Genomic DNA, 25,861 nt, shown 5'->3' on the forward strand with positions numbered 1-25,861 from the left:
CTTTTTACAGGTTTTTTCTTCAAATTTTCCTTCTAAAAATATATTAACAACAATCTTTCATTGCCCGTGTTCATAACTTCTGTAAAAGTAAATATTTTGACTTAAATATGAATATAAACATCTCAGGTTCTTGTAAACCATTTTAAAATCCAAATAGCACTGCTCTGTTCTGTTTAAACTTTTTATAAGATTTTCTCTAGCCAAAGTTTAAGATAAATGAATGAGGAAAACTTCTAACAAAGGGTTGAAAAGTAGAGGAGGGAGGTGAATACAAATTAGATTATATACCTCCTAGTTTAAGTTAAACAGAGCTGAAAACTATAAAATGAGATATCATTAATCTCGATTACTTAATCTGAGTATCCAATGGACACACTTTTGATTTTCTTCATAAACGGTTCTTTCTTGGATATAGTATAGAAAAATGAAAAAAAAACAGATTTTTTTAATTTAAAGAGTCCCTCAGGTTTCTGTATATTAATCTTAAATGGCGCGCAAAATTTAAAATTTATAGGCTTCATATGCGCGACTCTGAGTGGTTGAATTTTATACACTTTTCAGGATACAAGTACAAGATTAGATTAGTCTCGATATTAAGAAAAAGAGAGAATCAAGCATTCATTTCGATATCCACCATTCTAAAGTTTTCAGCTCAGGGAAAACAATATTTCTAAAAAGCAACAAAAAAACTTAAACTTGTCTTTGTAATTGTAATTTATGTAGTGTTAATGTATCTTCAGGCAACAGTATGTGTTTGCTTTTTAACATTTTATTATCTGATATGTATATTATTTGTTTTTACTTTTTAACATTTTATTATCTGATATGTATATTATTTATTTTTACTTCTTAACATTTTATTATCTGATATGTATATTATTTATTTTTACTTTTTAACATTTTATTATATTATATTATCTAATATGTATATTATTTATATTTACTTTTTAACATTTTATTATCAGATATGTATATTATTTATATTTACTTTTTAACATTATATTATCTAATATGTATATTATTTATATTTACTTTTTAACATTTTATTATCAGATATGTATATTATTTATATTTACTTTTTAACATTTTATTATCTAATATGTATATTATTTATGACTCTTTAATCTAAGCTGTTTCTACGCACTTTAAAGTAGTTTGGAATATTTGTTACATATTTCCATATACTGATGTCAAGCTACGCACCAATTATTGTTATTCAGCTGAAATTCATATATTTATTCGTAGAAGAATGTCTTAATAGCCTTGAATATCCTAAAGCAGGAAGTTCCATTTTTACCAAGCAAACCAGATAATATTTAAGGAAAAAACGATGTCAACCCACTTGAAACTGAATGTACAAAGGTCTGATTTAATGAAGGGTTTGAAGTAGCTTAACTATTTGTATGGCTAGTTCAAGTAGTTCAGAAGTAGCTACTTCTCTTTATTCATTAGTTTTGACCTCAGTGCAAGCAAATTTAATGTCAAAGAGGTTAAAGTTTAATATATTGTTAAGCTGCACCATGAATCCTTTATGCTTTATACTCTTGAAAATTTCTAATTGAATATTTATTCATGTATTATAATCTTAATCAAAATCCCTTTCTTCCTGAATCTGATGGGCCTTGCAAATCTAAGAAAGCTGCTTCAAAGCAAGTTTAACAAAAGGAATCTAAAGGTTAAAATCTATATTTCAGACTGGATTTATGGGCTTATTAACAAAGAGATATTTAATGCAAATTAATGGAAAAAAAGAACTGATACCCTAACACACAGTTAAACTTATTTTGATAGTATGCCAACAGATTGTTTAAGGCCCAACAGCATATTTGTCAAATGTACCAATATTATAGCGGGAACTTTTATATGCTAAACATGTTAAACAAGAATTTTAAATTTTCTATTGTTTTAAAACAACTGCAGTGGAAGAAAAATACTGATAAAAGGTATAACATATAGTGTCGTCGTAATTTGAAGTGACTCTCTGCACAGTGTTCCTCTTTAAATTTTTATCTGAACTGTAATGAGAAATATTTCGTCGCTTCTCTACTGCTATCCTCCATTATTTCTGCGGCAGAAATGCGCAAGTAACTTTTAAAGAGAAGCCACCAATTTTCAAAGAAAAGATGAGGGATATCTCATGCATTCTTGATCAGACCAAATGGGTATCCTTGTTAACCGAACATGCCACTCTATAAATAAAGACTCACTTCAAATTCTGACTACAGCCTCTTTAGCACTGTTAATATAGATGTTTATTAAAGGTTTCCGTTTTATTCCCTAAATAAATGTGATACTCTTCCTTCCTTCTTGTAATCCAATATATTATAATTATATAAATGTTTTATTGTTATTTTACTATAATAAATGTTTATCTTATTACAAGATTTTTTAAATTTTCCAACTTTATAAATAACTTTTGGAACTTTTGGCGAATCACTGTAGGCTTTTATACTCTGGCATGCTTAAAAATCTCTATGTCTGAAAAGTTCAATTTTCCTCTTTTTTTGCATCTATATAATTAAATTTGGCTTGTCTGTCTGTTTGTTTGTATTTTTGCATCTAGCACGGCCAATCCTATGGGCTCAAATTCAATTCACATAACCAAAGGAAAGGTCAAGTTTGAAAAATTTTGCCAGAAGAAAAAATATTCTCATTTATTATTTTTAAAATCCACAAGTTTAAACAGAAAAATCCTTGAACACCTTTTTTTTGCAGAGTTTAATAAATAAAATGAAGATCAAATTCTTAAGAAAAAAAGGGGCGCAACGCACCTGAAAAGGCTTTATAGTTCGTTAGAGGGTATTGTAAAGGGACCGGTTTTCTTAAAATTATTTAATTTTTATATACATATATATTTATTCATTTTTTTAAAAGATACGATGACGACTATATACATATTTATCTTTAAATAAACATTTGTAATTTTGTCGATTTTTTTCTTTTTTGGGGAAGGGGGGGGTTCTAAAACACCTTCTTTAACCCCACCAGGGACATGCAATAAAGATCAATATTCAGCATATTTTTATATAGAAAATGTAGGATTTTAAATTAACAAAAGTGGTGAAGGACTAACACTTTCTACTCACTGCGCGCAAAGGAATCACATACAGGTTGTCTCACGAAACATGACAACTTCAAGGTTGTCTTTGATCTTTGCAAAATTTGAGAAGTTTATTCGTAAGCATAATTTTTAGAAGTAAAAAAATTAAGCGTTACTAATCACAAATACCCAGGAGATGAACCCAGGAGATGACCCAGGAGATGTACGAGATGTACCCAGGAAATGTACGAGATGTACCGATAAAACAGAGATCTATTATTTTTGGATATTGGATATACCGGCCTGTCGAGATCTGAAAAACCTTTGTTTAGATTTCAACAAGTTTGGATTTATTTAATAAAATTGAAATCTGAACAAAATTCTTAATATCTCAGGTAATTGACAGCACAAAAAAGGCAGACGACATTTTAGAAATGCCAGTACAAGGAAAAGTTAAAAGTTGGTGCTTATTGTTTCAAGAATTATAAATGTACTCAGTAACCCTGCAGCGTGTTATCAGCTGTGTATTTTAACATACTCTGAGACGCGGATTTAGAACTAGTTTTCCATGAAGGAGGAGTGTCTATACTTTCTAGCAGTAATACTAGATTGCTGAAACAGATCTTTTAAAAGTGTAAAAGAAAAGAGAGGGATGCACCCCCCCTTAATATGCATTTTTGAAAATATAAATTTTCTAGAAAGGTCGAAACATGGGAGAGATCAGAGTTCATGCAGTTTTTACAGTGAAAGATGTTGAATCTTTCCTGGAGGCAACTGCAGGGATAATTCAGGAAACGCAGGTTTATAAAACACTTTACCAATTTTAATTTTCATAATTAAAAATCAACAAAAAATCCAAATAGCAATGTTAATGAAAACCATCTAACAATTGTTAATTAAAAACTTCTTAAAATGAATAATTTGATACAAGCATGTATGAATTTAAGATAATTGTAATATTTGTTCGAAATTCTTAATATTCATTTTGCTTCTTAATTTCTTATTTTTTGTAATTCTGAACATTAAGTTCCAAGCATCTTAGTAATCTAATGATGGAAAAAGTCAAATTAAATGTCGTCTTTTTAAATTTCTTACTTTAATTTAAATCACATTTGTGCCTTTCAGAGGCTATTCGCGGGGGGGGGGGGGGCTTTGTTTACATATATTGCTTTAGGTTTTTTTTTAATTTATTGTAGATAGGGATGGGCAATGGCCAGATTTGCTTTTAAAAACTTTTAATGTTTTTAGTTTTAAAAGGTTTTACGACCATATGAGATATTCCAACATTTTAAAACTTTCTTCTTTAGAAGTTTGCTTTTTTCAATCATGCAAATGTGTTACCCTAGAAGAAAAAATAAGGCATAAACTATTTTTTAAAACGATAGTTTTTGGTTCGTTATTGCCTTATGTTTTTACCCAAGGATAACAAATTTGTATGTTTAATGAAAGCAAACATCTACAGAATACAATTTTATATCGCTGGATCCTTTTCAGATTGTCGTAAAACCTTTTAAAAGTCTAAAATTATTAAAAGTTCCTGTAAAATGAATTTAGCTATTGCCCATAGCTAAATGTAGATAACTATATTTTTAGAAAGAAGTTGGCTGTATCCACTATGACCTTTACAAAGATGCAGATAATGCAAATAAATTTGCAATGATAGGAATAATAATTTTGGCGACATTTTAGTTCATGGTTGCAGATGGGTATGCAATAAGCCTAAGAAATACCAATGATCTTATTTTAAGTTAACTTTAAAATCAAACAATTATATCTTTACACTTAAAAATTATACTGATAAAAATTTATAAAAATAAATAATTTTTTAAAAATTATATCGCGTAACATAAATAATTTTCTCAAAATTTATATTTACCAGAGACTTGGGCCACCATGGATGATTTGAAGAGGTTAGTTTTGTATTCTTATTTTATTGTTTATTTTTTTATTTCAACAACTTTTATCTACCATTAAGCATTAAAGAATATTCGATCTCATCTTCAAGAAAGTTTTCAATAAATATCAGAAACTTTCCATCATTCAGATGTTGCATTTCTTTCTCAAACTTTGCATGACTTATGGAAAGATGTTTCAGCCTGAATTGAACTGATTTTTATAGGCACAGTACTGCTGATCATGTTAAGGCTTTTCAGGTTAAATTTTAAAATTTTTAGATTTAATTTAGATTTGATGCAGATATTTTTGCCCTAAACATGTGTGTACTAAAAACAAGTTATTTTAATATTGTTCGTTAACAATTAGAAGAATATGAAATAATTATTTATTACTACAACTACAGGAAAGTTAAGAGAAATTCACTTTACTGAGGGTTTCCAAAACCAATATTCCTACAGTGAAAATCAGAAAACAATGGAATAGAAAGACGACATTATAGCAATATTTAAGCGTTTCTATGTTGTTGCAAAGAAAATATTTTTCTAGTAACTTAGCAAAGCACTATTTAAGTGAAAATGGTCTACTTACACTGAAAAATTACTATGGCTAATGTTCATTGAACTAGTTTCAGTCCTAACTTGAGTTTAAAAGTCGTCTTCCTATTTTAGAGTTTTCTGGTTATTACTAACTATAGACCCTATATTTTCAAATGTGTGTCTAACTGTCTAAAAACCTATCTAAAACTTTAACTTAGCTTTGGCCGATCAAATATGAATTAGAGATGTCCTTTTTTGTGTTTTTTAAAACTGATTATTTTACTTGTGGTTTCTCTGCAATAGGGATTTGCACATTTCTTGTTCCAGAAACAGTGAAGAAATTTTTATAAATTAAGAACTTTTAAAGGGACTGTAAAGGAAAAATGAAATGGGGTATAGGCTGAAAGCTAATTCTCTTTAGCTCTTGATCTCGACCCATGAAAGTTTTATCTGATGTTCCTGTCTCAAGAAATTGATATAAAACTGTGTTAAAATTATACAAAAGTTTATATATGTAAAGTTTAGAAAACCTAAATCACGTGACCAGAACTATCACCCATGGCAGAGCAGTATACTGGTCACGTGTCTCTGCCTGTATCACGTGACCACTTTACTGCACGACCATCGGTGGAATTTCTGGTCAAGTAATACGGAGGTATAAATAATATTATGAATTAAATCTATTAAAAATATAGAAATAACAAATATAAAATTAGAATTGGAGTAAACCTAAGCAATAATTAGCTTTCTAAGGGATATCATCGTTTTCAGATTGGGTGCTTATTTGCTGAATTTGATCTATGTTAACCCACTACTTTTATACAAAATTGTATATATATTAATTTTCGTACAAATTTGACACAGTTGTATATCAATTTCTCGAGATAGGAACAACAGATATAACTTTCATGGGCCGCGAACGAGAGCTAAAGTGATTAGCTTTCAGCCTATACCCCCTTTTATTTTTCCTTTACAGTCACTTTAAGCCAGAACAACGAGGTTATATTCTACATTATTAATCAGATTTAGGTTTCAATGGTACTGTTGTGAATCAGATATGTCCTTCTTTAAATGAGTCACTTAAAAATAAATCTATAGTCCCTTTAAGGCAAAGTGATAATGTTTAGTCCATTTAGGTCTGTTAAAGTTTTTTATTTATGCTTTAATCATACAGTTGTAACCAGACATTTAACAATACTCAAGTGTATTATTTGATGTAGTTACAAAGCAAATAATACTAGACACTTCATAACTTTATAACTTTAGTCTAAAAGTCGTCTTCCCATTTGAGAGTGTTCTGTTCATCGCCGTAATCATTATGCATTGATGATGTTTTACCATGATAAACTAGTTGTATTTGTTCAGGGAAAAGTAGCTGGAAATGTTGTAGTAGAAATCCTGAAGTATGTTAAACCATAAATAAATGATTAATTCTGTACATTTAATGTATGTTTACATTGTTCAAATAAATGCTTTACATATATATTTACACAACCTGATTGTTTTGTAGATTATACAAGAAACCCAATATTAAAGCTGGTCAACAAACAAATTTATAAAATGTTTAAATATTTTGTTTTTTTAAATGAATAGAGTAGCACATCTTTTTTATCAGAGCCAATGTTCTTAAGTAGTTTGATAACTGCATCAGAGCTATTATTTTTTTTACAAAACACTAGATAACTTTTATTTTGTAAAACTCTGAACACAGACTTTTTATTGTGTTTTAGTAAATTCTAAATATACCTGTAGTGCTGCGGGCAAAAAAAACAGCTTCTATAATTCAATTTGATTTTATTTTATTTTAGGAATTTCGATTACTAATTAGTCGTGCATCCAAAAATTGGAAGATTTGAACCAAAAATGAAGGCAGGCCCCCCCCCCCTCCTACATCAAACATGCCATCTCCACTATCCCCTATTAAAGATACGCAATTTCATTTTTGAAAAAAATTCTCTGATCCCCCATCTTCTTGCTGTGTTCCAAAGTTTTCAATATTCTCTGTTCTGTTGAAATTTGAGGAGCCAGTGCAGGCAGAACTTTGGTTCTAATGGTTAATTCAACACTGAAATTGCAAACTTTCTGAACTTATTTTTGCTCATTTTCTACAAAACCACTCAACTGATCTGTTTAAGATTTAATTTTTGATAGAAATAATATATTCTCTCACTTTTGTTTCTACTTATCTTATTTTCAGTAAAAAATAGATTAGCGGATTTTTTTCAAGGTTTAAAAAAACAATTCTAAAATGTCAAACATATTGTGTCCAAAATCATGGTTTACAACTAAGTTACTGTAAATAGTGTCATTTGGCCAGTTGGTTCAACTACTCCTGGGGTATATATTTGAACCCGGATAAGTTGCCCGTTACATATCTATTTTTAAGAACCCCAAGCCAAGTCTGACGGGGTCTAGGACCATTATCATGTTTGGAAAGCTAGTGAACCCAGAGCTGAAAACTTTAGAATGTGATATCCTTAATCCCGATCTGTAAATTAATCTGGAGATTAAATTCATGAGGACAACAAGCAATATTTAATCTGGAGATTAAGAAAAAGAGTGGATTAAGCATTAATCCCGATATCCACCATTCTAAAGTTCCCAGCTCAGATAAGGAAGATACCAAGGTACTGGAGAATGAAATACCAGTTTCTACACCAGGATGGAAAGGAATCTGCCATACTGGAAGAGATATAAGATCAGTCTCAACAAGGAAACGAACAAGATAGGCTCAATGGAAAATATATTCCCTGCTGGAGGCGAATGCTGTGCAGAAGCTTTCTCAGCCCTGATTCATCTTTTGTTATTCATTTATTTGTAAATATAGTTATTGTTCAACCCACTCTAGGTTATTTACTATAATATTTGTCTGAAATGACTTTACCAAAAAAAGCTTTGTTATATGCAAGATCTCAATATTTACCCTTTTTATTGACTCACACTGTATATTTTGAATTTAAACTATAAAATTTTATGAAATCTGTTATTTTTTTATTTTCTGTTAATATTTTTTCAAAAATATTTTTGGTTTCTTTACAATGTTTCTAAAAAAATGTTCTTACAGTCCTAACACAATAAAATCTGAATTGTATATAATAAATGTTTTCGATTTTTTTTAAATCAAGCTTTTTTAATATAAATAATGTATAGAAAGAGTCCACTAGTGGGAAAATAAGTATTATTATTAAAACTAAGAGATCATAGATTAATAAAAATAAAAGAGGTGAAGCTTAGCTTAGATCTACACAACCAACCTCCCTATTAATTAAATAATAGAGGGGTCGGTTGTATACATCACAATATCTTTACGTATCTAACGCTGTACACTAGTGTATAGTGCGTTCGTATTTCTAAGGGGTGGTTTAATGTATAAATATCTGAATATTAGTAATGATAATTAGATAGATACTTAATATGGATTGTGAACACAGGATTGTATACTGCAGTACATTTAAGTTCAGTTGATCAGTACCCATGGTTCAGTTGTTTGTTTATTTTAATAAAAGTATGACTAAATATTGCATCGTGAAAAAGTGCAAAAACAATTCTTCTTGTAAAAATGTGAGTTTTTTCAAAATACCAAGAAAATGTGCATGGCTAGACCTTTTAAGGTTTGGAGACTCCAGAGAATATCCTTCAAAAGTTGCATTTGCTTAAACCATTTTAAAGAAGGAGATATAAGTCAGGGAAAAAAAACTAAGTTTGAAGAAAAATGGAACACCATTGCTCTCAACTTTAGGTGCGTTTATCTTTAACCCTATAAAGGCTGGGGGGTCTGAATCTATGTATAGACCAAAACATTGTACATGGCTAGACCTTTTAAATTTGGGAGAAAAAAAGGTCGAAAAAATGTAAAAAATATTTTTTTTGTTTAAAACAAATACGAAAGTGTAATACATGTTCCTACGCCCATTTTTCAAGGGCTTTTCAAAAAATAGTTTTCAGATCTGTAGCTTTAGTCATAAAAAAGTTATGGGCTATTTAAGATTTTTTTTTACAAACTCCGGTATTTTATCGCCCTGCACCCTACCTTATGCATAAAAACTTTACAAAGAAATTCTTTAAATTTCTATTTATGAAAAGTAAAAAAAAACTAGAGAGGGGAGCCAAACGCCCCCCCCCCCTTNGATGATCTTCAGCCTGTTTAGGGTTAAGAGCTCCAGGTCGTCATCGTTGTTTCATCCTTTGTGGGTAACCCTGCATACACTGTCATGTTTATGATAAAGAGTTAAAGAGAAGAAACAATAAAAATGTTTGAAATAAGAATGTTTTCAGTTAAATTCATGCCCTAGAAACTTAATAGTTTTGATATAACTTTTTGCTAATAAATCCTACCAATTTGGAAATTGTCAAATGTTTGCAGTCGACATCCTCGAATTTTCTTTAAATAGAGAAAGAAAATCTAAAATTGGTCAATTCCATAAATCCCCCTTATAAATACGATCACTCTATATACAAGTGTACAGTGTTAGATACGTAAACATATCGTGATTCGTGATGTATACAACCGACCACTCTATTAATTAATTAATAGGGAGGTCGGTTGTATACATCTGAGCTAAGCTTAACCTCTTCGTTTTATTACTCTATGTAAGATGATGCATAAAGAGAAAAAAATTTTATTTTTGTTTAAATAATATTCTTTCAAGAATACTTAATTAAAGTAGATCATCTAAATGTCAACGATTTAAATATTCTAATAATCATTCAGAATCCTTATATTCACACAAAACAACATAATATTTTAATATTTAATAATAATACTTAATAATACTTTACATTTGATCAAATCCCATCAAATCTTTAAGAAAGCTATGTCCAATTATGCATGGCTTTTTTGAGGTCTAAATTCAAGTTATTAGATCTTAAACATAGTGAGAAAATCATGATGCTCTTGAATTAATACAAAAATTAGTTGAATAAATGAATGTATACAATTAATATCAAGCAAGCGCATTATTATTATTTAAATTTCATGATTGTTTGAAACATTTAAATTTTTTAACCAAAGTGAGAAAAATAATTTCTTTAATTAGAACCAAGAATTTGTACAGAGGGGGGGGGGCTGAATTTTTTTCTATTTAAGGGGGGCCTGAAAACCCCCCTTGGTTTTGTGTATTGTGAAAATATAAAAAGGAGGACAAGTTATTGAGCCAAAATGGTAGAACTTAGCTAGGTACTGATAATACAAAAAAATATATTTTAGTTATTCTTTTCTCATATTTTCATCATTCATCCTTTATTTTCTTCTATTGTAGAACAAAATTTAAATGAATAAAAAGATAATTAATTTTTGATAAGAATTGTGAAGGTATGATCTGCATGGCATAAACTTCTCTCTGTATCCAAGCAGACTCTGTCCACACAACAGAGTAAAAACTTACCAAAGGATTGTTCATCAATCCAGGGATTTAAATTTTTTCCCAAAAAAAACTTCCCTTTCTTTGATTAGACAGCATGTATTCACAAACCCAAATTATTTCCGAGTGGAGTAAATACAGAAAAATATTAACCCCTCAGAAGTAATTATCAGATGAACAATTCTATCCTTGACAACTGCTTCTCTGTACACAATAGAGAGGAATAAATAATTACAGTGAAAAACCTCCTGCTTTGTCTAAACAAGGTCTCTGAAAGAAGATATCAGCATGATAGAAATTAATCTGATCAAGGATCAACCACAATAGCTGTATCTGGTATTTAAAGACACTGTACTATAAAATGGATTGTAAAATTATTATTAAGAGTTTTGTCTTGGTGTTGTATTCAAGTTTAATGGTGATTGTACCACCAATGCCAAATTTGTACACCTTGATAATTGACTGCCTGGGATTTCTGGTGTCAGGGATAGCTGCTGTTTTTCTTCTTCATTTTCTGTGGACTCGGCCCCCTTCACAGAAGAATATACTAAACAGAATAATCATTATTATTGCAATGGTTTCAGTTATATTAGTAACAAGATCTTTGGGGATTTCAATTACTGCTTGTTTCTGGAATTCTCATCTTCATGATTTTATTGAAACACATCCAACCCTGGCTTTATTATTGTCCTACAGATATGTATCTATATTTGGTACTAGCTGGTTTCTTGCTCTCTGCACCTGTAGACTTGTCCTTGTTATTGACCCTGTGGCTTTCCAATCAATTAATCCTAAAACTACTACTATGATTCTTTGCTCAGTAATATCTATGATCTGTACTCTGGACTTCATACATGGTAATTTACTTTGCAATGGAACCATAGCTACCAGAAATATAGTGAAAAACTTTAAGGTTGAAATTGATGATTGGGCAGAACAAGACATTAACTTAACCTCGAGTGATAGTAACAATAATATAACACATGAAAATGATGAACCTAGCTATTGCTTCCAGGCTCCAATAATTGTCCTGGCCTTAGGTGGTGCTGTTATATTAGAGATAATAAAACTAGTTATTTGTTTCATCAAACAATTTAAAAAACTAGAAAGAAAGAAGAAAAACAAAGTAGTTCCTTTCGTCCCAAGGCCTGTTACAAGGACTGCTAACTTCATAGTTCGAAGACGATCCTTACCATCCTTCTCTCCAATAAGCACAGAAGCTAATGCACGAAGACAATCCCTTCCAGTAGCTTTAATAAGAAGAAAATTGATCTCAGCTCAATTATGTGTAAATAATGTTGATTTAACAAATAATGACATGGCTAGAATGAGAATTATTTTTCAAGACATTGTCCAAACATTCTGTATGAGAGCAGCTAGTTTTTATACAATATTTGCCCTATTTACATGTTTATTTGTGATTTTACTAAGGTTCAAGATGTCCTCATTTACCCTAGTGGGTCAGCTGATATGTGTCAGATTAATTATATATGTTTTGACAGTTTATTTGGTTGTTTTTGATAATGACATCTTCATGTTTATAATGCAAAAACTCCACTTAAGTATATAGATTTAGCCCTACAGTTTGATAAATGATAGATGTAATTGTGATTAAAAATAATAAATGTAATAAGATCTTCATAAGAAAGATATGATTTTTTTATACAAATTTTAATAATTTTACCAATTTTTGAAAAACATAACTTGACTATGATTATTGATTAACCCAATTTAATACTGTGCCACTAAAAGGAGATATTTTTTCCTTAAAGAGACTGTACATGGATTTTCATGTGACCCTTCATGCAAGGATGTCAATGTCCAATTCATAACATTTCCCTTGAAACATTTATCTAATCAATAATGTGGAAGATAACGTTGTTTTTCTAGGCTTTAAAGCAGTGTTTCGGATCCATATCATTTTGATTTGGATCCGGATCCGGATCCGGATCCGCGGATCCGCATCTGTGTTCATGGATCCGGATCCGGCTCTTGATACGGATCCGGATCCGGATCCGAGGTAACTTTTGATTCTGTGAATCGGATTTTCCCTATTAAATGTTATGCAAGGTTATAATTTATAAACTATATTTATTATTTTAAAAATGTCGTCATTAATTTACTATTATATAAATGTAAACATTAAATTATTAAAGATAATTTTGAAAAATTTTCGTCATGTAAAATGTAAATAATACATTTACGAACCATTTTGATTTATTTATTCCATGGTTTTGGTTAATTTTTGACGCTACCCGGATCCATATCGGATCCGCATCCTGATACGGATCCGGATCCGGATCCGACCAAATGATACGGATCCGACCGGATCCGGATCCGAAACACTGCTTTAAAGTGTTATTTTGGGACAATTTCTTTTTGTTTTCCTGCAATGCAGGTTGTTTTTGTAGAGGAACCAAAGTTGATATCAATTGTAAATACACTTGATCAGACAATGGTATTGTAAATCCAGAATGAGGGTCACTTAAAAATTACGTTTTCAGCCCCTTTTACTGTAAATTAAACTTTTGGGGAAAAGAAAACACCACCAAAGCTAAGTTTTAAAACAATCTTTTGCTAATATTCATTAAATGCTATTTTTAGTAGTATATTTGTTTATATGTATCTGAGGCCAAATTTAAACATCGTTGCTAAACCGCTAAAAGCCAGTTCCATTTGAGCGCCATCTCAAATCTCTTAACACTCAATACAATTTCAAGTGGAACCAACCATGTTTGAGCCGTGTCTCAAATTTTAGACGCAGCTCAAATTCTTTGAATTGAGCCTCTAAACAAAAGTTTTTAAATATAATTTACTGATTATAGATTTCCTATTTTATAACAATTCTCTGTGGTTTGTATTGCTTGTGGAGTATATTGCCTAAAAATATTAAAAAATTTTATAATTATCCAATCTCACAGTGGAATTGGGTGGTTACAATTCTCTCAAAATTAAATTTGAAATGTTCATCAGATCATGTATTTGTCCACATTATATAAGCATAACTTATTGTAAATAAATTTTAATGAATAGTTAATCAGATATTTCTTTTAGCAATTGTGTAACTTTTCAGATTTAGTAGAAAGTGTTTTTTTACAATTACACACATACAAAAAAATTTACAATAGATATGAGTAAGCCTGTTTCCAGTTCGTTTTTGGAGTCTTTTCAATTTTTGCTTTGCCTGAAAGATTGATTAAGAGGTGCATGCCACGGCGTTTTGTGTTTTGTCCCTGTCTTATCCTTATTTTTTGATGTTTTGGAACTTTCAGACCCAATGGAGATTAATACAGTTTTTTTCTTTTCTTCTTTTTTTGAATTGGTAATTATTGTTCATTAATCTGTCCAAATCTGGTTTTAATCTCATGGACTTTTGGGTCTACCTAGCTGTGAGTATTTAACAAGACAATATAAAGGGTCGTTAAAAAAATGTGTTACTTTCTCTCTCTTCCATCTGTCGTTGCCTTTCAGATTTTGCTATCTCTCTTGTCTACATAATCGTCTCTCTCACTTTCTCCTTCTTACTCACTTGTGCAGACATTGTACTATCCTACTGCATCTTAGTTAAAGAAATTATAAATTATGTATTAGATAAATAATGCTAATCAAATATTTTGCCTGTTGCTACATTGTTGTAATTGTAAATGGTGTAGAAGATATAAAGAGGAATAATGATATAAATGAGAAGAAGATAATTACAAAATTAAAGATTTTTGAAACACAAGATGTTTTGAAGATAATATCTTGGTTCATAAGGGAAAGATAGCAATATTTGAACAGATTGGTTTAAAGTGCAACAAAGTTATTTTCACTTAGAAACTAGGCTTTTAGTGAGCTTTGTGCCCCTGTTTTCTATCATCAACTTCAACTTTTTACTGTTGTTTTGAAAGTGACCTTTTTTTAACCATTCTCACATTTACGCGAATTATTCTAATTATCTCTTATATATATTTTCAAAAATAATTGTCTACATTTTGTTTAAACAAAATTGTTTGTTTTTGACGACCATGAACCTTCCCTGGGTCATGTAAGTTGTAATGAACAATTTAGTCCCTATTGGATCAGCCGTTTTTTTTTATACAAACACGTAGATACTGATTGACAAGCAAAGTTAATTAAAATTTAAAAACCCACAATGATTGCATCTTTCCAGAAGAGAAAAAAGAGTTGGATGTTTGAATGTACAAATTGGGTAATTTTTATTTCCTTAACTTCAGTTCGAACAATTATCTTGAAACATTTAATTTTGTTTCTTCTGGATAAATCTCTTGAATCAAAACTTTCATCTTAATCATAACACAGATTAACCTACTTTAACAAAATAACATTATTTTTGTTTTGAAACTCAGCAATGTTTCAATAAGACATATAAAGAATAAAAACAACTTTCCTTCAGTTTTTTCTGGTTTTACATGTACTATAGGATAGACAACATGTTAAATCTTGGAAATGTGAATATTTATTTGGATGATGTATCAAAAATAGGAGAATATCAAAATAATTTGGAAATAAGGACTAATTGTATTTATCTCATTTCAAACAAGGTAATTAATAAAAAGGAGCAAGGAAGGGTGTAAGATACATTTAAAGGATAGAGAAGGAATTTCAAACCAAATCTTCATGAAGAATAGATTGAAAAAAAATCCAATAATAATACGCTTATAGTAAACAAAAATAGTTACATTTTTCAATTATAATTCTCTAATATTGTCTCATGTTAAGGCAAGTGATCTAGAAGTTGTAAGTCAGCATAGAATTAAACCAACAATATTTTTTATTTTTCAAAACAATCATCAACATGAACCTTTGCCAGGTGACTTATAAAATAAATTTTATTTTGCGAAATACTATTTTAAGTATACAAAGATGATTTGGAATGTTTTAATTGATCAATTGTTTTTTCCTCCTGCTTAGGTTTAAAATCGTTTGAATGATCTTAATCGTTCATGAAGTTTTTTATTCGTTTTTTACTAAACAAACGATTTTAAAAATAAAATATTTTTTTTGGTAAACAATTTTTTAAAACAGAATTTTTTAAAACGATTTTCCTGAGAAAACAAACAAAATATGTAAAATATTAACAATAATTTTGAGATTTTAACGAAATCTTTTTTTTGAGTCATCGAAAAAACATTGTATACGAACTATGAACGAACAAAATAAAAAATAGCCAATGATGCCAATCACTTCCTCTTTCCTATCCTTTCTTTTATTCTATTATTTTCAGATTTGATCAAATTATCTTTTAAATTTAGATTGTAGATATGTGCTCCTATCAAGTTCTTCAAGACAATTTGTGTACAGGTTGGCTGGGCAAAAATATCAAAAGATAAAATGCCAAATTATACAGTACAAACGCAGTACATTTAAATTAGGTCTACAAGCTAGAAATGTAAACAAATCTGGGTGAAGTCATATAAACTGATCATACTGCATTAATTTTCTTTAAACCGGTTAAATTTCCACGACAAGAAGAGAGAGAAAAGAAAGAAAGAATAACGAAAAGAGAGCAGAGAAGGAAGAGAAGGAAGAGAAGGGAGAGAAGGAAGAGAAGGAAGAGAAGGAAGAGAATGAAGAGAAGGAGGAGGAGTAGGAGAAGGAGGAGAAGGAGGAGAAGGAGGAGAAGGAGGAGAAGGAGGAGAAGGAGGAGAAGNGGAAGAGAAGGAAGAGAAGGAAGAGAAGGAAGAGAAGGAAGAGGAGGAAGAGAAGGAAGAGAAGGAAGAGAAGGAAGAGAAGGAAGAGAAGGAAGAAAAGGAAGAGAAGGAAGAGAAGGAAGAGAAAGAAGAGAGATTTTAAAAACGTTTTATCATACAACCTTTAATGCATACCCAATACTTCTAAAAGTTTCTGCTGAAATCATTTGTATATCATTTCTATTTCTATCTTATTTTTGAAAAAGTAAGTAGCTGTCTACTGTTAAGCGTACACTTTTTTGATCATTTCAAGAGTTTTGATCATTTGGCATTTGATCTTTTGATATTTTTTCGTTGGCTGGAAATAAATGTCAGCAATTGTTTATCAAAGTTTCATTTTAGGAACATTCATAATCAGAAGTTTGATGGAGCCTGGATTAGAAAGAAGGACAAAATTATGTTTAAAGGAAAATCAGAGGACATTTTAGATGCATTTAATAAACAGGAAATTAGGTATCTCAGTTTTCCCTTTTTATTTTTTTTTATTCAATGAAATTAATTGTTGTGGTTTATTGAACATTCATAAAATATGTCTCACTGTTTGTTTGTTTGTTTGTTTGTATCCAAATGTTTGTTTGTCTGTATCCAAATAAATTGATTCCTTTCCACAAATCCCAATTTTCTACTCATACTACCTATATCTCTATAACCAGATGATGTAAACCTTTGACATTTCAAACTTAGATTATTTGATATAACAGAAGTTATATTTTGAAAAATCTAAGACCTCAACATTGGGTTGTAAAGACTCAATTCCTTTCATGAGAAAACTCACATGAACCCAATACATTTTATGGGTGTTAAATTTTAAAAATATTTACCTACAATAAATTTAGAAAATTTCAAATTAACTTCAAAAAGTAGCAAAATGTTTGCAGATAAGTTTGTTTATCCAAAAGGAATAATTTTTCAGGATTGCATACAATCAAGAATATCCGGCTTTTGAATATCATAACAATCAAATTGATAAGACATCTTATGAAGGATACTCGCTGAGCAAATTCATAGGTGATATCTAATAACATACTGATAGGGCTGGGCAAAGTTCCGTTAAAACGGAAGTTTTAGAAAATTAACAGATGAGTCCCTTTAGGAATGATTTTTTTAATTGTTATCTTTTAAAAATAGCCATGTTTGAAAAAAAATAACAGTTGAAAAAAAAATTGTAAGGCTGTGTTTTAAAATAATGGCAGCTTTGGTTTTTTTCGGCTTAAAGGTATATAAGGTAAATTTTTATGTATTTTGATGTTTTTGAGTGTTATCCTCAAACTGTTTCCGCTATTTTTACATGAAATGACCATTGATTAAAGGCTTAATTTATAATATTGAAATCGTTAACATTAACATACTTTTATTGTTTATTCTTTTAGCCTAATGTTATTCCATTTTATACTTGTGTATGAAATAAATCTTAAATATCAAATATTTAGATAAGTATGAACTTATGGCAGAGTTTAAATTTGCTAATAATTTATGGGGAATAAGGAGTGTCTCTACTGGTTTATGGCCCCCTGGAATAATCTCTATGGTACAGTGAAACCCTTAATAACGAATACATCGGAAGAATTTATCAAATGTCGTCTTGACAATTTTTCAATAAGTTTTATACCATATTACGTAAATTTTAGTATTTGCGAAAATAAATAAATAGCCATGAATATAATCATTTAATTAAAAAACTAAATATCTGCCTCATTCCATTATCAGAAAGTGAAGAATACGACATTTGATGGCTCAGTAACGTTTTGCCTAGTACAAGTTCGCCTAGTACACTTTTGCCTAGTACATGTTCGCCTGCTAACTTTTTGCCTAAATAACATTTTGCCTAGATAACATTTTGCCTAAACACAGTTTGCCTAGACAACATTTCGCCTAGATAACATTTTGCCTAGATAACATTAGAAGGTAATTTTCGCCTAGACAAATTCACTAAAATTTATAAAGTTCCTCTTTTTTATCAAGAAATTCAATTAAAAGCAAAAAAAATGTATTATAATAATGTTTACAAATTTTTTCTTAAAGGGCACTAGCTCGCTGGAGATCATGAGCCAGCATTTTCAGATAATCAGTTTTAGGTATTGTAGCAAAAGCTTCTACCACCAGTTTAACCCTCTGTTTTGCATCCTTGGCTCTCTGCTTTCTGCCTGTATTATCAGCCATATCCTGGCCAACTGAATTAGAAAGAAATGCTCGTCTTGTATCAGCATCTTGTTTGACAAACTGGTCCTGAATGTGCCAATAATTTGGACTGTACCCAGACAATAAATTCCAGGTACGATTAAAGGATTCCAGCATATTGTTTGTTTCTATTCCATCCTCTAGAACTGTGCTGTACTGGTTCCAAAGACATGGCGGGAACAATGCTCTCCTCCCACCCCGTTTTTCAATCCAAGTCTGTGAATAGTAGTACCCAAAACGATCAATATCCTGATCATAATCCTCCCATTCTTGATCATGATCAACTCCTTCTTGAACCTGGGGAATGATCACTGCATCATAATAGCTTTTCACCTGATCCACAGGTACGTAGCAGAGTGTATACATCAGATAGATTAGTTCCTGGAACCTGGGATTCTGATTAAACAGTTCCTGAAGATGATGATCTCCCAGGTTCTTCCAAACTGCAGCGTTGTGATGAAATCTGCAACCTTTGTGGCTCACGGTTGGAAACACTTTAGCACATATAGAGAACACAGCCTGCTCAAAATCTGAGATGATTGTTTTAGGACAGTTTTGCTCCCCAACATGCTCCTTTATCTTGTTGAAGAATATGTCATAGGTTTCTTTTTTCTTGTTAGGAAGGAGACCAAAGACACAAGGTATACCCTTTCCTCCTATCTTGCAGATGCTGCCATACCAATATATACCTAAGAATTATTACTCTATTTATGTGTATAAGTGTAAAAAAATATTAAAAAACAATATTTAGATCTAAAAGTATACCTGAGAAAAGGGTACTGGGGCAGACTTAAAGGTCCCATCAAATAGCCAAGTCTTGTGTGTTTTAAGAATCTCAACTGCCCATTTGCTCATAAATATTGCCATAGACAAGACTGCTGATTCAGTTTTCTTTGCAGTCTTTTTCATCAGCTGATTTCCATGTTGGTGACTTGGCAGAGTATCCCCAACCAGGTTTCCACTCGATTTCCTTGTTCCTAAGGTGGCATCACATTTTCTGTTTGAACAGCGCCAATTATAAACTTTCTGACTACCAGGTCCATTGGAGACATATGAGAAATGTTGATTATCAATTATGGCTGATCTACCTCGTTTGGTTTTCCCTGCCTGAATTAAGGACGTCATGTCGACATCAATGTCAGTAGAAAACTGAATGATTTAAACTACAAAAAAAAATTGTGAAATTTTTACAGTAAAAATTGCGTATTTTTTGTTCCAAAAGCTGGTTAATTTGAAGAATGTTAATCTAGGCGAAAATTACTCTCTAATGTTATCTAGGCAAAATGTTATCTAGGCAAAATGTTATCTAGGCAAAATGTTATCTAGGCAAAATGTTATCAGGGCGAAATGTTGTCTAGGCAAAATGTTATCTAGGCGAACTTGAACTAGGCGAAAGTGTACTAGGCTGTCAAGTTCTTTCGAATATTTGAATCAAAACAAACAATTTAAAATTTGATAGATTTCAGTCTAAGTATCAAGTAAACCTTTTAATGAAATTATAAGACTTCGAATATTTAACAGTGTGCTCGCAGAATTGAATAACAGGAATTTAAGGTTTGATTTATTAACATATAATATTTGCGAGTTAAAAATTTGACAAAATTCGAACAAGTATGAAAGGTGCATAAAAATACATAAGTTTAAAACTAGCCCAGTTTAAAAGGGAAATTTTACAAGTATAAAAATATCCATAAGAATGTTAAGTTAAAAACAAGCCAAGTTCAGAGAGGGAGGGTTTAGGGGAATATAAATATATAGAGAGACCTGGTTAGAAGAGAAGTAGTAGTTCTGCCTGTGAACCCCAGACTGAATCTACTACGAAAAGGTGGCCTTTTTATACGGCCGGGTATTGCATAATGATGACAAAAAAAACTAGGACATATTTCATGCCTTGTAGGGGAGAGAATGTTCTAGAACATGCATATTTCGCAATGGTGATAAAAATAAAGGGCTTGAGAAGCTTAAACGTTGTGAAAATAAACTCAATTTATAAATACAGAACGTTCTAGAATATGCATATTGCTCAATGATTACAAAAATATAGGGCTTGAGAAGATAGAAGTTGTAGAGATGAACTCAATGTATAAATTCAGAATGTTCCAGAGTATGCATATTGCACAATGATGATAAAAATATAGGGCTTGTGAAGGTAGAAACTGTTAAGAATGAATTGTCCAGAGTAACAAAAGGGAATGGTCTCCATCGATGCTGAATATCTCATGAGAATCCTCTCTGTCATTTATCTTATCTCCAGTAGGAGTAAAACAGTTATTTTGATAGAAAATATCGTTAGAATTTATAATCTTGGAGATTATAACAAGGCAAAAGTGTACTAGGCGAACTTGTACTAGGCAAAATGTTACTGAGCCCATTTGATGAATTCTTTCGATGTATTCTTTATTAAGGGTTTTACTGTATAAGAATAATTCATTAAAACTTAAGATTATGAAATATTAAGATATATCTATACTAGGTTGGACACAAAGAAGTTGATGTTGGTATATCTGATATTGGTTACTTGGCTGAAAGGTTTTGATGATAAGATTAAAATGTATGTAATTTTAATTTTAACATAATATCTTAGAAATGAATTTATTACCTACACTCATCCTGTCGGAGATTCTAATACTCAGTGGGTTTCTAAGGTAAATGGTTTCAGAACAAAGCAGAGACTATGATAAACTTAAAACAACAAAACCAGAAACCATTTGCTTTTAATAGTTTTCTTTGTGGTCATTACAATCTTTTAAAGAGTGGAGTGTTTAGTGAAAAAAAAACTTTTGAAACAGTAAAACCGAGATTGGTAAAAAAACTATTCTCCATTAACAGCAGGCATACAATGCTGATCATTAATTGTAATGAAATTATAATTGATATATTAATTGTATATTATATTAAATTAAATAGAATACAAAATTGTCCAGGGGGGGGGGGGATAAATTTGCGCAGTGCGTCAACATTTTTTATCACCCTCCCTGGCAAAAATTGTTAGTCATTGTTATGTCAAAATCCTGACATGGTCAGTGGTGGTAGGAAGGAAATAAAATGTTTTAATTAATTAGGTGGTGCCAATTTTAATAATTCCATTAAAGGAATATATATATGTGTTGTTCCATAAATTATTCCAGGGGAGAAGTCTGCCAATTTTTTTGTGAAAATTAAGAAAAGAAAATTCGGCCATTTCTTTCAAACATAAATCCTTTTAAGATTTTTAAGATTGCTGTCATACCATTCCTTAAACAAATTTTAATCTAAAATCTAGTTTTACATTAATAATGATTAGTACCCTGGAAGAAAATCTCCTATGACCAACATAATGAAGGTCAGACAGAAATTGCTTTGGTAATCTTAGTATAGTTTTAGTGAAATTGTAAAATTTTTAGGTTTTTGATAAATTCACCTGGATTGGACTTCTCACAAGGTATATTGTATATTCTTTAGAGCGTTTTAAACCATTATTAGAGAACTGGTTCAGGATAGAGATGGACATCGTTTTTGTGTATGAACAAAAATTTTCAAATCAAAACAAATTTCTTGTAAACTTTTTTTAATTTACAACAATCGTTTGACTTTTATGGATCAGTCAGACCCGTTAATGAAGGATTCTGAACAAACTTGAAGAAAAGAACAATAGTTTCTTTTACTGAAAGAACAATTTTGTCTAGCAAACTTTTGAATAAACCAACAAATCGGTTGTTAATGAGCGATAAACAAACTAATTAAAAACAAGGAACATATCCATATCTAGTACAGGAATGGCAAGTTTGGCATTACTTGGTGTTGTGCATGTTTTGAGAGTTCTGGGATTTAAGCAGGTTTAAATAAGAACAATTTCTGAATTTGCTTAGATTATTTATGTTTTATTTAGCCTGACAACATGTCAGTTGTTCTAATGCCTCTTAGTATAATAAATGCGGAGCCAATACCAGATTGGTTCCTGGTATCAACAAGACGAGGTATAAATAAGAAACTTAAAAGGTGTTCTGCATTCTGAAATATTTAACAAAAAATATTTTAGCCAAAGAAGATGTAACTCTTCCTTGGAGCTAGCTTTACTTAAAATGAATTTCATTAATTTTCCTTTTAAAATTGCATGAAATTATTCAGTATTTTCAGGTTTTTGAAGGTTGTCTGCTGTTTTTGTTTTTTTCAATAAGACAATTATCTTATAATATAAATTTATTATTGAAAATGGTTAACAGCTGGCGATTTCTAAAATATTAACCGTTAACACCGTTGCTATAAATGAGATTCTTAAGGGGCAATAAAGTTTAGAACAAAATAAAAGCTAACTGAACTAAACTTTTATATTCTTTGCTAAGAACAATCGGATACCTGAAAAGAAGGCTTGCTCTGTTATTTTAACTAACCATAAACAAACAGTTTAAAAAAATGTCTGAACATGCACAGCCCCAGAAAGGGAGGCGGTGCAGAGGCGCCATGAGCCCCGCAAAAATGACCTCCAAGCCTCCAGGCCTCGCAAAACTTTCTCAGTGCCTCACGCTACATCTCGGAGCCTCCACCATTTTGTCTCCACACCACGAATTTTGATCTCTGCTTGCTGATTTTATCTTTTGTTTATCTTTTATGGCTTAACCAACTAAAAATCAAAATATATCTCTTCAGAGTAGCCTCCGCAATAGTTTACAGAATCGTTTAATTGGCAAATTTTAAAAATCAATTCATTCAATTGATCCTTAGTTGACCTGTATAAATGAATTTAATACGTTTGAAGACTTTATGTTTAGAAAATTATATTAACTCTATTTACATGGCCCTAATTCTCCTGATTATAACTATTTTTCAGCCCAATTTAATAGTATGTAAAACTTAAGTACAGAATATGACGCTGCCCTGTCCTGTTAGTATAGCATGATATATATATTTAGACTATTTAAAAAAATTTCAACTTTTAAAGAAAAGTTCTTCAATGTTTTCTAAAGCATACAATAAAATCACAAATTTAAGGATTTTACAAAAACTACTGTGTTCAGTGAATTACCGCTGATATTGTTTGATTCGTTCATGAAACCCCTGTAAAATAAAATAAAAGGAATTGAGTCTTTGTAACAAACTCTGATTTTCTAATACCTAGATTTTATCCACCTGATGGTGTAAACCTTTGATATTTCAAGCTTAGATTTTTTCATCTAATAGAATTCATAGTTTGAAATATCTAAGGTCTACGGCATTGGATTACAAAGATATAGAGATTAGAAAATCCTAGTTTGTGACAAAGACTCAATTCCTTTGTCTGTCTTTATAAAACCTCTAATCTCAATTAAAATAAACTTTTTAATACAAATTGTTAATGTATCATTATAACCTATTTATCAAGTTGAGATTTTTCGAAAAAATGTTTTTGGTTGATGTTAAACCCAATTATTTTTAATAACTAATATGCAAGGCGTGGAGACAGAAAGGCTCAGGCTCAGAGACGTAGCGAAGGGCATGGAGATAATTTTTCCGGGGCTCATTGCGCCTCTGCACCCCCTCCCTCTCCAGCTTTACCCTTACTTCGTGGTAACCAAGCGAACAATATTTAGAATTTTTTTATGAATTCTCTTAAAAAGAATATTCTATTGGGAATCAAGACAATTACAAAATAAAATTACCACATGAAAAGTCAGGGTCTTATGTTAAGAATAAAAGCAGCTCTTGGGAACGGTTTTAATCTTCGGAATAAGGATGAAAAAATTTGCTTTAAAGTTTACTCTGGAAGTCTTCTTATGATGGTTCTGGCTCTCTCTGCTGCTGTAATGGGATATGCTTTCTCTTGCAACCTTAGGTAGGTCCTAGAATGCTTTCTCTTGCAACCTTAGGTAGGTCGTGGAATGCTCTCTCTTGCAACCTTAGGTAGGTCCTGGAATGCTTTCTCTTGCAACCTTAGGTAGGTCCTGGAATGTTTTCTCTTGCAACCTTAGGTAGGTCCTTGAATGCTTTCTATTGCAACCTTAGGTAGGTCCTGGAATGCTTTCTCTTGCAACCTTAGGTAGGTCCTGGAAAGCTCTCTCTTGCAACCTTTGATAGGTCTTGAAATTTTTTGTCTTGCAACTTTAGGTAGATTCTGTATGCGAAAATTAACAAGGAAGCCGGAAATGAATTGAGTTGTGTTGTCAATATTATTTCAGAATATTTGTATGTCATTCATGCTAACTTTTTCAGGGCCATCGTTCTCTCTCCAGCTTTTGAGACTTACATTGACACTTCTGAACAAATTATTTCCAACAATTTGGTATGAATCAAAATTTCAACTAATTATTTTGAGTAAAACAAAGGTTTACAGAGGTTTTGTCTATCACCATCACCGAAAAATGAAAAAGCAATTGTTTTCAAAATTGTTTACAGAAAATATAGGCAAAAAAGGATTAAAAACGACCCTAAAACTAAAAACATTGATTTTGTTTAAATCATTTTCCAATTATTTTTAGGAAAAAAATATTGTAAAGTTGAATTAAACCTTAACTTATTGTGCTTTTAATATCTTAAAGTTTTATTAAAAGTTTTCATCAACGATTCTAAACGAATATAGCAAAACTTGACATTTGTTAAATATTAGAAGGCTGCAATTGATTCCACGGAGTTAATTTACCATTATCTGAATATATCCTCAAACCCCTGGCAGATGGCATTAACAAAACATATTCAACCTTTGGCTTCAGAGGTAAACACGTTTTACTCTGGTTGCTTTAAAAATCTCATCTCAGGATGCTCATGCATGGATTCTAACAAAAATCCTCATTCTTAGTAAGCGTTTAAATGTTGTGTACGATCAAAGACAAAAAAAATTCCAATCCCACATTGTTTGTGTTGCTTCCTCATTGAGATTTTCGCTTGAATCACAAACCTTAATTTAACTAACCATGGATAACAGACTTTTCCTACAGAAACGCTTGTTAGTGTTCAACACTTTGTTTGCAAGCTTGTTTATAAGGAATCATAATGTTTTATTTTCTAGAAGTCCCAAAAATATGAATATTATCACAATCACTTTGGACATAGAATATTAAAAATTGTCCAGGAATAAATGTGTCCTCAGTCTTGTTGAGTCCAGATAGTACGCCTGCGTACCCTCCATTTTACTAGATATACTATTGTATATGAATAAAAATCAATAAAGCAATGCACTGAGTTACTTAAATATTCAACGAGTCGGTT

General features: G+C 30.9%; 1 protein-coding gene and 3 long non-coding RNA genes across 4 annotated transcripts; 2 read left to right on the top strand and 2 right to left on the bottom strand.

The window, feature by feature from the left end:
- Window positions 1-11,187: 11,187 nt before the first annotated feature.
- Window positions 11,188-11,827, bottom strand: LOC111713959 (uncharacterized). The gene is made up of 2 exons (XR_002767837.1): window positions 11,574-11,827; window positions 11,188-11,379 (listed from the first exon to the last, which is right to left on the bottom strand). It is a non-coding gene; the product is annotated as an uncharacterized LOC111713959 (long non-coding RNA).
- A 3,748-nt stretch (window positions 11,828-15,575) lies between these two features.
- On the top strand, window positions 15,576-16,961 carry LOC111713953 (uncharacterized). The gene is made up of 3 exons (XR_002767834.1): window positions 15,576-15,645; window positions 16,088-16,136; window positions 16,868-16,961. It is a non-coding gene; the product is annotated as an uncharacterized LOC111713953 (long non-coding RNA).
- Window positions 16,962-18,495: 1,534 nt separating this feature from the next.
- Window positions 18,496-19,566, bottom strand: LOC111713957 (uncharacterized). The gene is made up of 2 exons (XM_023488956.1): window positions 19,469-19,566; window positions 18,496-19,392 (listed from the first exon to the last, which is right to left on the bottom strand). The coding sequence occupies exon 2, from the start codon at window positions 19,067-19,069 to the stop codon at window positions 18,542-18,544; it is 528 nt and encodes a 175-aa protein (XP_023344724.1). The 5' UTR covers window positions 19,070-19,392; window positions 19,469-19,566; the 3' UTR covers window positions 18,496-18,541.
- Window positions 19,567-21,947: 2,381 nt separating this feature from the next.
- On the top strand, window positions 21,948-25,361 carry LOC111713958 (uncharacterized). Its single transcript, XR_002767836.1, has 5 exons — window positions 21,948-22,025; window positions 22,087-22,124; window positions 24,413-24,491; window positions 24,869-24,938; window positions 25,263-25,361. It is a non-coding gene; the product is annotated as an uncharacterized LOC111713958 (long non-coding RNA).
- Window positions 25,362-25,861: the final 500 nt, after the last annotated feature.

Source organism: Eurytemora carolleeae, unplaced genomic scaffold (assembly GCF_000591075.1).
Source record: "Eurytemora carolleeae unplaced genomic scaffold, Eaff_2.0 scaffold1485, whole genome shotgun sequence".
In the NCBI taxonomy this organism is placed as follows: Eukaryota; Metazoa; Arthropoda; class Copepoda; order Calanoida; family Temoridae; genus Eurytemora; species Eurytemora carolleeae.

Coding starts and splice junctions, on each gene's coding strand:
- LOC111713957 (XM_023488956.1), bottom strand. CDS start 19,069: ATGTATACACTCTGCTACGTACCTGTGGATCAGGTGAAAAGCTATTAT.